The following is a 14,498-nucleotide window of genomic DNA, read 5'->3' on the forward strand; positions in this document are numbered from 1 at the left end:
TTAGGCAGCACCAGTTGGTGTGAAGTTGCCACCATGTGCAGCTGAAACTTGGCCGACTGAAGGAAACATTCCTGACGTTGATGCCAGGGCACTCGAACATTGCTGGTAATGAAAAAACTAACAGACATGGGTCTAGATCTACAATGGTGGAGCCAGAGCCAGCTTCTAGCAATTCGCCCTCCATTGTCAAGTCTACTCTAAAGGGGTGAAATTGAAAGGATGCATATGGAGCTGTCCGGCCACCTCAAAGCCCAGACGAATTTACCTTCATAAGAGAGAGAGAGAGAATAGGCGATCTCTGGGGATAGTACAACGGGCCTAACAAAAGGTCTGCGTGATTGGAGCTGTGGCTCTCCCCATTAAACCAAACTACTAAATGAAGGGGTTGAAAAACGCATAAACCGAAGTAGAAATAAAACACATTTTTTTTTTATCTGAAATGAAAAAGTAATCTTTATTTTGTATTCTGTTAAAAGTACGATATGTCATCTGTTTTATTTTTTGATGCTATTCATGTTTATCTTTTTTTCTGGAAAAACATTATAAAGTCCGAATCTCTGAAAATATCGGAAAAATAATATTTGTATGGACATTCGTGGAGAACGTTCAGACTTAACCTACGTAAAAAAAACAATAAAAAGTAGGAGGAGTAGAAAATGCATGAAAGGCTGCAATATAAACTGCATTATTTTGAATATTGTAAATATCACAATATTTTTAGTTTGTTTAAGAATAAAATACAACAAAATGTAGCTTCGGATACTCAGCAGATCCGTGGAAGAATAGATGAGAATACTTACCGTAGGTCTAACCTAATTTCTACTGTCTAGGATAGTGTCTTAGGGATGAAAATCGATTTGAACATAGTCGCTAGCATATTATTGTCTGGGGGTTGTCCATCTACCGCGATGGACAACCAATGGAGGGAATTGAGAAGATTGTCTGAATAATATACAGTTTTGGCACCTTATTTGAAGAGACGATTTGCTGTCGAGGTCCGCGCGAGGGTCATCCTGCAACCTTGCGCTCCTTCACGGCAAATCATGGATCAATGTTCAGGAGGAAGCCTCCCTAGCCAAGCTATCTCCGATTGTTCAACATCGAGAGATAGTACTCGCAGTTGGTGCAGTAGATGGCGGGGGCTATAACATGCCTTTTCCGGCATAGATTGCACTCGACAGCTTTGGCAGAAGCCTTAACAATGGCGTTGTTGTAGACGCGGGTGGGGATCGCTGTTACGTTTATCGTGCCATTAGGGTCCAGTTTGTCGTTTGGTTGCTGCAGCGGGGTCGGTGTAGAGCACTGGCTATCCCCTTTTGTACCGGGCTCGAAGCTCACTTTCTTTTGTCCGGGAGCTTTCATGGGGGGTGGGTAATATGGCGACGAGTTGTATTGGGGTTGTTGGGCTTTAGGTGCCTGATCCAGAGTGTTGCTGAAGCCATGAGGCATGGGAACCCGTTGATATGGTGACGACGTGGGCAGGGTTGCTGCTTTGTCCTCACCTGGATATGGATACCCGTTCTGGATGTTGTACCCATTTGGCATTGGGAACATATTCTGCTGCTGGTTCTGCTGCTGCAGTTGTTGATGCTTCTGGACCATTTGCCTCGACACCAAGTAGCTCTGATTGGAAAGTGGCATTTGCGCCCGGTTGGCCGTGTAATAGGTTTGTGCCTGCATCGGAACCTGCTGTTGATGTTGCTGTCCAACCAATCCATTCTCCTGTTGTTGCTGATGATTCATCTGCAGATGTTGGCCATTCGCAACACCTGCGAGCCCATTCATGCTTGTTCTTGGTGGCGGATATTGCTGTTGATGCAGATTAGAAACATGGTTGTTAGCGTTGTTAGTACTGTTCATTCCGCCACCAGTTGTGACTCCACTATTCGATGCTCCTGGCACATTTTGTACTTTAAAAATGTCCTGCACGGGTGTGTAGATCTGTGAACGAATTTGGTTTGGATACTGAGGTCCGAAGTCCTGATATTGCTGTTGAGGTTGAGAAGAGGGTGATTGCTGAGAGTATTGCTGATAGTTGATTTGTTGCTGCTGTTGCTGTTGTTGTTGCTGTTGTTGCCTGTATTGGAGATATCGTTGCATTTCAGCAGCGAGAGGTTGTTTCTGCGCCAATGGGTTCTGCGGCATTGAGCTCTGAGCAAGCGGATTCTGCGCCAGAGGATTTTGCGGGAGCTGAGCCTGTGCTAAAGGATTCTGAGGTCCTGTATTTCTGGGAGTCGCTTCACTCTGTAACCGTAAAACGTTCTGCTGTTGCTGTTGTGTGAACTGAGGTGCACTGATTTTACGGTCACCTTCACCAACAGCTGCTGTTCGAAGGACTCGTTCCAGAATTGGATTAGGAATGAAACCATCGTCTTCTTCCTCATCCGCTGTTGCCACAAGAATCACTTGATCGCAGAACGAAACACTTTTCTTTTTCGTACGTTTCCCATTGGAATTATTCAAAGTTTGCTGAACAACTGCATTAAGCATTTCAACTTCTCGCAATTCTTCTGCTATTTGACTCTCGGCGATATCATATCGGGGTTTGCCCAGGACCTGCGCTTGTTGTTGGCAAGGAAGTTGCGGTTGTTGTGGATATTTCCGAATGGGACAATCCACTTCATCGACATCTTGTGGCTGGGATTTCTGAGAAGCTGCACTTGGAAGTCCACTCATTGTAGTGCGGATTTGTGGTTTACTCAGGGTGTCCTGTGAGATATACGCTTGCTGGATAGGACTAACCACAGGCTTGGTGCTTTCGAATCGACTAGCGATATCCCGCACACTTCCTCCATTCCCGACTGCTTTGCTTGCATCCTCTTGCTTTTTATTTCTGAGATCAAATTGACGATTCTGCAATTCCTTAAGCCAGGACTCATTTGAGCTTGTCAGCTGCTGTTGATTTTGTTGCATTTTCGCAAACTGTTGCCGTTGTTGAAGCTGAGCTAAAATACTCGTGGTACCTTCCATATTGTTTGCCATTTTCGACCGATTCGCTTCTAATGCTTGGATTTGATTGATTTGCTCATTCAAAGGTTCCAGATCAATTGATGGCGGTGGCGGTGGAAAATCTTCACTTGCCTGCCGTGAATGGCTGCATGATGAAGGCGGGCTAGGGTACGGTGGAAGTTCCAAATTAGAGTCATATCTGGAATCCACTTCATCAACTCCATCGTTGAAGCTTCCAGGGCCATTGACGTTAACAAAGCGATCAGGCTTCACTGGACTCTGCTCCTGGTGGACTTGAGCACAGGTCGTGATAATGGTTTGGCACGAATCCTCACTTATGCTGGTGTTTGAGCTCATTGTAGAAATATTAGATAAGTTAGCCTGATGGAATGGTTGCTGTGGAAATAGAGCCTCCTGCTGCTGTTGAAGGTGTTGTTGCGTGAGCGCTGAGCTGGTGCGCAGTGGAGGAGGTGGTGGCACTTTTGCCATAACAGCCAATTGCTTTCCGCTTCCATGGAAGCTCTTTCTCATTAAGCGGCTTCGCTCCAGATTTGGATTTGTGTTAGATTCTCTGTACTCTAAATGTCCTTCAGATAAATATCCGCTCATGCTATTTTTCATGTCACCGACCCCGACTGCACTGTCATCAACTGACACCGCGGGGACTGGTTGCTCCTTAGGCTTCTCCGCTGCGTTCCCTTCAGTTAAATCCGGCATGGAACGATTTTTCCTACGAATAAGTCCTCCCATTAGCAGCTTCCGTCTTATCTTGTGCTGCTTCTTCCCTGATTTCTCCTTCTCTTTCTTCTCATCCTTGTCCTCTTTGTGTTTCTTCAAAGTATCCTTGGCATTAGCCAGAAGAGGTTCAGCGACTGTCAGCTCTCGTGAAATCTTATTGCGATCTTCACTTCTGCTTCGTTTTTCCTTATCATCCCGTTTGCCTCTGTTGAAAATGCTGCGACTCTCCCGTTCTGGCTTAGTTTCATACTCAATGATATTGTCATCTTCCATGGGTTTAAGGTTTCCCTTCTTTTTCGGAAGAGTGGCGTATATTTCAATATTTTTCGTAACAGGTTTGTCCAACGTTTTATCCTTACTGTTCTGTCGATTGTGCTTGACGCTGCTGTTACTTCCTTCACGAGTGTGCCGTATTTCAGAAATATAACCTGGATCCACATCAGTTCCTTTCTCCACCAGGATTCTGCGATGAAGGCTTCTTGCCCTCATGATGCAAGTATTATGTTTCATTCGTGCGAACGTCATTGTATGCGGATTGCTGTAGGGTGCATCCATTGCGGCGCGAGCTTTTCCTGCAGCGGCATTGCATAGAACCAAAGCTGTCTCCAGATCATGCACTTCCTCAGTCATCCTGGATTTCTCTAAAAGTTGATCAGCCTCTTGACATAATCGTTCACAATCTCCAGTGAGCACCACAGATTCTGGAATTTTCGCGAGCTGTTGATTATGTTGTTTTGGAGGGTAAGAGTCTGTCGATGACAACGAGAAGGAATCATAGCCTGGATCATAAGGATGACTCCCATTTCTAGTTGGGCTCTGTGGAACTCCGTTACGTTTGCCAACCATGTATAGGTAAGGGTTATCGAGAGTGGTTGAAGATGCAGAGCTAGCGCTATTGCGATCCCCACTCCAGTTCCCGGAGTCCCTCCTCCTAGGTTGGTTCAAATGGTCCGGAATAGAAATCCCATCGCTGCTAGGAGGTGACGAATTTCCCGATCCCATAGCTGCAGACTCAGCACTAAGACTTCTGTGCAAAGTCAACTGTTGTTTCCGCGCCATCTGAGGGTTGCTTCCATTTTCTACAGATTTTCGATTCAAAGCACCATCTTTCTCATCATTTCCCTCCCCATTGTAGAAGATCTTATCCTGGATTGTACTCAGGTTTTGATACTGAGCGTTGATGATATTCTCAACAGTTTTTCGTCGAATATAGTTCGCTTGATCGCCATTGGCTGGAAATATTTTACTCTGAATAACACTAAGATTTTGATAATCGCAAGGACCCCGAATAGGAGTGGGAGTTATGGCCCTTCTCGTCGATCCAATTGGAGGTTTTTCCGGGCTCGGAGTCACTGCACGCCGGACAGGAGGAATTGTTTCAGTTACAGTTTCTTGAATGTGCTGCGTTTGGACACCACCACCAGCTGGAGGTTGCGGGACTGCATACAAAAGGAGCAATGGTTGATATCGACCACGGCTGCATTTTTCGACTACTCCTTCCCAGTTTGGGCCAACCTGAAATGTTCAAAAAAATTTTTTAGAATATTTTGAAACACAAAACAAGGAAACTTCATCATTACCTCTTTAACGTTGGCATCATCGAAATAAACCCATACTTTCAATTTAGTATGGAAGAAGAAAGTGGTGTAATGTTTCCCGTAATACGATACTACTCCAACTAGTTCGTGTTCTACAGTTTGAGCCCATCTTTGATCAGAAACTTGATGGAAGACGTCGCAGAGTTTTAGAGATGTTCCAACAGCTTTGAGAACTGCATGAACCTGTTCGGCTGCTGGACGTTCTGAATCCCAGACTATACCAATAGACACCACATCTGGACGGTTGAGAAGTGCTCGACAGATCCCTATTTTTGCTCCACAAGAGTTCTGAAAAGTAAAAATCAGACTGTTATTGACAATAGTAGAACCTCGGTGGAAGTGAAAAAAGGCGCATGTGAAGTAAAATATTTATCGAAGAATTGAGGCAGGATAAATAAACTTTGCGTGTTTATCGAATAAATACGGTCCTGCTTCGATGCCCTCCAATGAAAGTGAACAATCCGTATTGGATGCCTTCTGAATGAGGATATGGGCACTGCGGAATTTTTCAAACGAATCAAGTATAAAATGACAGAGCCTTTAGCGGTAGAGTATGAGGGAAACTTGGTGACCCCAATCGAATTTATACTGCCCTCAACTTACTTTTCTATTTTTCATCACAATTGGGGTCATCCTCATGTCGAAGACATAAAGGTTGATCAAATCGACCTACAGCATGCCAAAGGAGCTCCGTATTCCCTGGCAAAGCTAGAATAAGTTGTAGAACTACTCTTATATCTTTTTGGTACAAAAGCTATCGTTTGGGTCTAACAAAATGTGTGGTATTGACTCAGTAAAAGGGGTTATGATCTCATAGGATGAAAGGTCCACAGGACTAAGAGCCTGTGTCAAGATGACGAATTTAGTGGAAGCAACCACGCTGAGATAAATTTGTGCCTAGCATTTAGCCACGATCATTCCCAAATACCAAGCCAATGACAGGACGGCTGGACAGGGGCTGTGAGGCTGTGGAAGGTGATAGGAATACTTCAAGAATCTGCTGGGTTTTTGAATAAAATTAAATTCTCTCAGGAAAGTGGTACTATCACAAACAAGCTGCTTCGTTTTTCTCGATTAGGAAAGTTGTCGGGAGGAACTGGAGTCTCGAAAGCGAAAACTTTCTCTCCATCTTTCAGATAGTAAACGGATTTCTCGAAGAGAAAAATCCGGTTCTTTCGACTCGATCCATTCATTAAGCCATTGGTAGGGTAGTTTCTGAGAATCGGTCCTTGAAATAGCCGAACTCCCGCACTCCCCCCTTGCCCTTTAAAACCAATGTCAAAACCAAGACCTATTTCTAAAAGTGCTAAAAGAGACCTTTTATTTTATATCACAAGTCTATGTTTGGTGAAAAAAAATTGCACCCCTCTTTTGCATCTATGGGGACCCCAAGCGACCCTAAGTTCAATGTATTTCACTACAAGTGTTCCAAAGTTTCGACCGAATTTCGTGTCAATGAGTAAATGTCACCATTTCTGAGAAAAGTGCGTGTGATAGGTAGACGGACGTACAGGCCTAACCAAATATGAGGATCCGAAGCAAATACTTATAAATAATATCTATAGCTAGCTCCGTCGGGCATAGCGAGTTAAGATAAGTGGTTTTAGTGGCTAAAATGCTACAGAATCCCCCGATGGTTTCTGCTTGTATAAAGGCGGAACACCGGAACCTGGATGCTTCGTGTATAAAGGTTTTGAGTTCATCCTGGGGGCGTGCTTATAGAATCGTGATGGGACGGTTCAGAGGCCGTTCATCTCCACAGATCACATGTCTATCCTCTTGCTGAAAATCATCCAGGCGTTATTTCCCCAACAAGAGAAGAGCACTGACACATTTCAAAGATCTCTGAATGTGACGTCAATTCCGCCAGTCACCAGAGGAGAAATGCTGGGGATTTGCGGTAGATTAGGAGACAATAAAGCGCCAGGCCTGGACGGAGTACCGAATAAGGCCCCTCAACTTTGCTGTGAAATCCAGACTGAAGCGTGCATGTCCGAGGGGATATTTTCAGCGGTATAGAAGTGGCGGAAGATGGTACTTTTGCCTAAATCTGGTAAACCTCCAGGTGAAACATCCTCCACGGGTGTCTCACAGGGCTCCTTACTTGGTCCACTACTGTGAAACATCATGTACATGCCGTTTTTGCAAAGCATCTCGAAGATACTGAATTATACTCAGGCGAGGTAGTCAGTACTGTTAAAAGTTGGCTAGAGAGCTCTGGTCTAACACTTAAGGAGGAAAAAACGGAAGCGATCCTCATCGCCCAGCGCCAGAAGAGAAATTACGTCTGTATTAGAATCGGAAATCATATCATTATCATCAACCCTGGCAAGGATGGTGCCGAACGTGGGAGGACCAAGTTTTACTTCTAGGTTGCTTGTAGCCAAGACGGTGACTTCAATCTTGCTCTATGCGACCCCAGTTTGAAGGAAAACGTCGTGGATTTCAATTAACGTTAACAAACTGAGCACACCCTTAAGGCTGCCCTCTGCGTCTCAGATGATGCAGCATTCGTCATCTCGGGAATGATGCCAATTGACATCTTGGCAGATGAGATAGCGAACATATACCACGCGAAGTCAATTTTTCCCTTAAGGCAGACGAAAAACGCTGAGAGGGAGAGATCTATAAATAGATGGCAAGAACGAGGGGAACATTCGGGAAATGGTCGGTGGACTCACAGGCTCATCCCTACCATCAAGGAGTGTTGAAAAACGACTGTCTTATGATCTCACTCAGTTTCTCACGGGTGAAGAGCGAGGAGTCTAGAGGAAGAGGTACTGGTACCAGAAAATTTGGTGCCGAAAATGGTAGGACGTGAATAGGATTAGGATGCGGTTAACTCCACGACCCGTTGGCGGCACAATGCTTGGATTGAATGAGGATCAACCTTTCAATTTCGTTGCACCAGGTTCGAATCCCGCTTGGTCAAAGATGTTTCTGTTCACCTTTGTGCGACAGTAAAGCTGCAGCCTCGTAACTGGCCCAATATTAATGGTAATAATAATAAAACTGTCCGGATAGCTGTGTGGTTAGAGCACAAGGCTGTCGTATAGAAGGTCGCGGTTCGAATCTCACTGGAGATTTGTATCATAATTTCATATCGGATAGCAGTCGACTCAGCTGCGAATGAGTACCGGAGGGTAATAATCTCGGACGAGCTCAATGCTGACCACATTGCCTCCTGCAGTGTGCTGTACTGTCTTGAACGAAGTGCGCTAACACACATCAAGGCCCTGATCCAATATGGATTGTTGTGCCAATGATTATTATTATTATTAATAATAAAACTGAAGACGAGTCCCATTGAAAATTAAGTAGAAAAAACCAATAATCCCAAAAGGAATCTGTATAGATACCTTAAACTTCTATGTGGAGTTACCAAATCTCCCATCAGGCGCGTCCCTTCGCGTGGATAAGGTAACGCTCGGCGGATGTGTTATTACAGCAAAACACCCAGAAGATGCGGAAGTCTACGCGACGCAAACAGTAAGAGCGGTAAAGGCCTAGCTAGAAAAAGCTGCGCTGACCTTGGTGGACGCGAAAACGGAAGCAGTCTTAATAAGAAACCGCAGGAAAAATAACACTGTGAAAGTGAAAGTCGGTGGCAGTATCAAAGCCAGCTATCAATTGCCTGGGGATGATAATTGACACCAAATTGAGCTTTAGGGAACACCTAATATATGCATGCCAAAAGGCAGCCAGCGCGACCGCGGCACTTGCAAAAATGTTGCCGAATATTGGTGGACACAGCTTACTTCTAGCCGCAGTGGTGCGTTCCATCCTGCTTTACTCCTCACCTGTGTGGGCTGAGGCGCTTGCAAACTCTCAGAGGCGGGGAGGGGCACACAGATCGTAGAAATGCAACAAGGTCAGAGTCGCATGATTTCTGGCAACGCGGATGGAATGAACCTACGAAGGGTCGGCGGGACACACAGGCTCATTCCCAACATTGAGGTGAGCCAAAACATAGGGAGACCAACTACTACATTACCCAGTTCCTGCAGGACATGATGGTTTCTGCAGACAGTATTGGCACCCCTTTGGGTTGGATGATTCTCGGAGTTTTCCTAGATGCGGTGGCATACCGGAGGATCCAGAGCATGTGATGTTTCACTGCTCAAGATTTGTAATGGAGCCTAAACCAAGTGCTGGGCAAGAGCATGAGGCCGGAAAACTGAACTAGTTGCGGGTGAAAATACAGGAGTTGCTGAAGGAGCAAAGAAGAAGGAAAACCAAAAGTAGGAGAAGGACGAGTGCGCCGGTGTTTGTGACGGGTAGCTGGGGCAGACGGAGATTTTCCACCTCCTTGTACGAACAAAAAAAAACAAAACATAAAAAGATACTCTAAACTCCACAAGGGAGGCTATTGGCTGCGAAAACCTTGTCATTCCTATTATGAAGCACTAGACAAGCGCGTGTCGACAAAAACTTTAATGAAGCTGCATTTAGATGGATCTACCCTCGTGATCACAATAAACAAATTGGGATAGTTTTTGGATCACGTTGCTTTTCCCCCTCGCGAATTTTACTAATCATTATACGGTACAGGGGCACTCTAAATTTTAGACCCCCATCAATCCCATCTTTAGATATAGATTTAGATGTTACATCTTTTTCTTGTAAATTATTATTTCACAAAAACTAAGATGTCATACTTTCAAGCCATTATCAATGAATATTTCTCCAAAAAATATGTAGGTTCAATTAATCTAAAACCTCTCATAAAACGCCATTAATATTCATTTGAACTACATTCCACCATGACAGTATGCATCTCTTTAGCACATGGAATGTATCTAAGAAACTTCACATTATTTATTAATTTCATAGCATTAAAAAGTCAGTTTGTACGAAATTCAAGGCTAGTCAAACGAGTTTTCATCTAGAGTGGCTTTCGTAGATATTCCAATAAAGCCAGAGAAGTGTGTCACTCAGCTACTTCGATCAGCAAACATCGGAGCCCCTGTATCATGGCACAACCAGTAAAGTGAATGTATCTACGCTGGTTACTGTCGTTTCGTGAATATTTAATGGAAAATGTCGGGTAGTTATTGTTGGGTTAAAATTAATGTGATCTGCTAGATGAGACCTGAACCCCTCAATGTTTGCCACCAATTTTCGAGTACAAAGAAGTTAAATATTGTTGGGTAATTTCGACGGAGTAACAAAGACCTGTCCGCTGGAAATGCGCTTTTAGAAGGCGATTATTGTCCAAAGTTTGAAATCGATTAATGAATGCAATGCATTTACTGAGTGTAATGAGGTTGAATGTTTTGCAATTGAAGTAATTTGGGACCAGAAGAAAAAAGACAAAGGCTCTGTTATTGGCAGCTCAAACAAAAGCTTTGGTCCATTTATCAAATTTTTGGGGCGAAAGCGTGGGTGAAAAGGGTCTCTCCTCTAACTTAGATTGTTACCTAGATCATGTGGTAGATGTACTTCTATCTTTAGTAGAAAACAAAAGTCCATTCAGAACAAATCGGTTGGGCTTTCCTCAACTAACTCTAAAAGTAGGTTAAGATAGTTTTCTATCTTATAAACTGTACCCACACTTTTTCATCCATCTGAAACAGTCTAATAACGTTCAGGAATAGATCGTAGAAAACTCCATCGTAAACTTTATATTACCAGCTCTAACTAAAGGCAGAAAGGGTCAAACAACAGTCAAAGGGCTTCTGGGGGAGAAAGCTATGGTTTCCAACCTGGAACCCACGTGTTCTCTGGAAATCAGAGACCTTGAGTGCCTCACAGAAAAGAACGAGGCAGAAGAGACCATCAAACCCGAATTTCCGGAGGTAACCAATGTCCAGATTTGTATGACCTCTACGAACTAGCGGGGCCAAAAACTCGCTGTGCTGAAAATTGCCGAGCAATGTGCGAGCGCAATGCTGACCACATTGCCTCCTAGTGTACCGTTACGGTCTTGAATGAAGTGCTCTAACACACTTCAAGGCCCTGATCCAATATGGATTGTTGCGCCAACGATTAGTATTATAATGTGCGAGGAAGCTTCCAAGCAGCGGGGAAAATGAGAATTGGCTGGGTAGCGTGTAGGATACGAATCCAAGCCACCCCAACTACATGTTACAGATGTTAGCTTACGGGCACACTTCTGCAACCTGTGGGGGACCTGACAAACGGGCAACATGCCGTAAATGCGGTCAGTCAGACCATGAAGCGAATACCTGCAATGAAAAGGAAACCTGCGATCTATGCTAGGATCGTGGCGCGTCTTTTGAGAACGTTGCGCACACTGCGGGCTCGGGGCGATGTCCAGTCTGCAGAGCAGAACTGGAAAGAGCTAGGACGCGGTCAATATGATTCGCATCCTGCAAATCAATATGCACTGGAATACAACCGCTTACGAGTTGTTAGCGTAGTTCTCTGCGGAGACCAAACCTGATTTAGTACTCATCAGTGAGCAGTACCGAAACAAGGACCCAGTTGCATGGCACCCTCACATATCAGGTACCGCTGCCATATGCCCTCCTTAGGGTTCTTGTCCAAGGCCGAGGGGACGGATTTGTCTGGATTCGGTGAAAAAATTCAATAAAAACAGAACAACTCTGAACACAACTTCTTGACATAAAGCTAACGTTTTGAAAACTTAAAAGGACAAGTCTCCTACACCCTAGGGAAGAATTCGCTACCAGTAACAGGACAACCTAATACCTAACCGAAAAATTGAATTTTTGATGAGTTTTTAACACCTAGATCTAACCCCAAGTTCGTCTTAAGATACGGACTGATTTTGTGACCACTGGCATGGCTCAGAATTCAATACTGGTGTATGTAATACAAAAAAATATGGTTAATCAGGCGGAGGCACATCTCCGAATTACTGAATGCCAGATGATTACACCCAAGAAGGGAGAAGTTGGGGTGTCAAGCAGTGGATCCAAGGTTAACATTGGTATACTACGTGGACAACAGCTAACGAACGCTCAAAGAGCAAGTACCAGCAAAAGCACATCTGAGATAAATATAACAGACGTCAGGAAGGAGACAGGTCTCAGTGGCGCCGGTGTTAAATGGTACCTGCGCTATCTGAAGGAAAGCCTGAAACCAGAAGAGGCCCTTAAGGAGGCTCAGGACAGACCTAAGCCATCTTTACTGGAGCCAAGAAAGCGGGAAGCAGCAGAGTCAGCCCTCATGAAGGCAATGCTCCCAAAAAATCCAAATCTGAACCCAAGGGGGGGAGAAAACCCGGGCAGGTCAGGAGTGAAAGCAGGACTCAGGTAGCCCGCCATTAGCTATGCTGGTGAGGTCAAGGGCACTTTTAAACCACTGAAATCTCAAGAAGTAGATGGCATTTTCCCAGCACTAATCCAGAGAGGCCTAAGAATTATCTTAGAGACTCTTCTGAGGGTAGTAAGGAGAAGCATAGCACAGGCATACTAAGGGCATGGAGACAGGCAAAAGTGGTTTTTATTCCGAAAGTGGGTAAAAAGGATCCTTTTCCTCCTAAATCTTTCAGACCAATTTGTCTAACATCGTTCGTACTCACAACGGTGGAGAAGGTCATAGACAACAACTGTATTGGAACTGAAGTTCTAAAGCGTATTCCCCTACATCAGTGTCAACACGCTTACCGAGCAGGACGATCAACTGAAACTGACAGATGTAGTACGGGATGATATAGAAACAAAAGAAATTGCACTGTGCGCATTTTTGGATATCGAAGGAGCATTCGACAACACATCGCACACAGAGATACAAGATGCCCTGAGCCGCAAAGGAGTGGGAAACACCCTGGCACTCTGGACGGGCAAAATACTAGAAAGCAGACAAACAGTAGTACAAACAGGTACAAATTCTATTATCATGAACACCACTCAAGGCTGTCCACAGGGTGGAGTACTATCGCCGCTGATGTGGAGTATGGTAGTGGATGAACTCCTGGACGTGTTATCAAATACTGGAATACAAGTCCAGGGTTACGCGGACGACATTGTTTTAATTGGTAGGGGCAAATATGAAGAATTGGATTGAGGGTTACTAGTGCCTGGTGCAGGACTGCGGATCAACCCAGCCAAAGCCACCATAGTACCATTCATTAGGAGGGGTAAGCTTGATCACCTGAGAGCCATAACATTACGTGATATGGAGGTAAAACGAGAAACAAAGGTCAAATATTTGGGAATTACGCTAGACCAAAAATTACTCTGGAAGCACATGTCGGAAACACTTGTCGGAAAGCCACGAGGGCTTTGATAACTTGCAGATCCATAGCAGAAAAAAATGGGGTTGCAGCCCGAAGATACTACTTTGGATATATACTGCAATAGTAAGGCCAATGATTACCTATGGAGCGGTAATCTGGGCAGAAAAAACCGAACACAGCACACAAGCCAGGGAATTATAAAAGCTCCAAAGGCTGGCTTGCGTGTGTATCAGTGGGGCAATCAGGACATGCCCAACGGCATCCCTAGAGAACCTTCTGGGATTAACCCCTCTCCATCTGCACATGCAGATGCAGGCAAGGAGATCAATATTCAGGATGGCCGGTAGTATGAGTGAGGCGGGGAGCTGCCTAAATCGAAGGAAGATTGATATTCTTTCTAGGCGGTATCCCGAATTACTGATACCGAGGGATAACATGACAACGAGGTTTCATTTCGATAAGAAGTTTGAAACACGTTGGAGTAACAAGGCAAACTGGGAGAGCGTGGCTGCCACATACGGCTTAAACCAGCAACTGATTACTTGGTACACTAACGGATCCCTCACAGCAGAGGGAGCGGGTGCCGGTGTCATTGGTCCAAAAAAAATGTACTTTGAGCCAATGGGCAGGTACACTAGCATATTCTCCGGCGGAAATATACGCCATAGACAAATGTGCCTCCTTTACTCTGGAAAGGAACTACAGGGGGCAGAACATCGCTATTTTCACCGATAGCCAAGCAGCGATCAAGGCACTTAGGTCCAACCAGTGGTGTGAGAATGTCTTGAAAGACTGAATGCACTCGGCTCGTCCAATAAGATCTGGATACTTTGGGTTCCAGGCCATGCTGGGTTGGAAGGCAACGAGGCAGCGGATGAACTAGCCAAGAAGGGAGCAGGGACGTCTTTACACGGGCCAGATCCCTTCTGTGGAATCGGAACGGTTTCATGGCAATGAATCTAAGAAAGAAGAGGAACAATTGAGGGAACTATACTGGGTGGGCCTACCAGGGATGGAGCAGTCCAGGGTGCTTATTTAGGGATACG

At 44.8% G+C, this 14,498-nt stretch overlaps 1 protein-coding gene across 3 annotated transcripts in view; it reads right to left on the reverse strand.

The window, feature by feature from the left end:
• Positions 1–422: 422 nt before the first annotated feature.
• The window catches only part of LOC119656982, a 260,103-nt gene continuing 246,027 nt past the window's right edge, over positions 423–14,498 (reverse strand). For all 3 annotated transcript variants that reach the window (XM_038063716.1, XM_038063717.1, XM_038063715.1), the window contains 2 exons: positions 5,268–5,573; positions 423–5,202 (listed from right to left, as the gene is read on the reverse strand). In XM_038063716.1, the coding sequence (XP_037919644.1) occupies positions 1,081–5,202; positions 5,268–5,573 (4,428 nt within the window). In that variant the 3' untranslated portion in view covers positions 423–1,080. The remainder of the gene's footprint in view (positions 5,203–5,267; positions 5,574–14,498) is intronic.

The sequence above is a fragment of the Hermetia illucens genome, chromosome 5 (assembly GCF_905115235.1).
Source record: "Hermetia illucens chromosome 5, iHerIll2.2.curated.20191125, whole genome shotgun sequence".
NCBI lineage: Eukaryota > Metazoa > Arthropoda > Insecta > Diptera > Stratiomyidae > Hermetia > Hermetia illucens.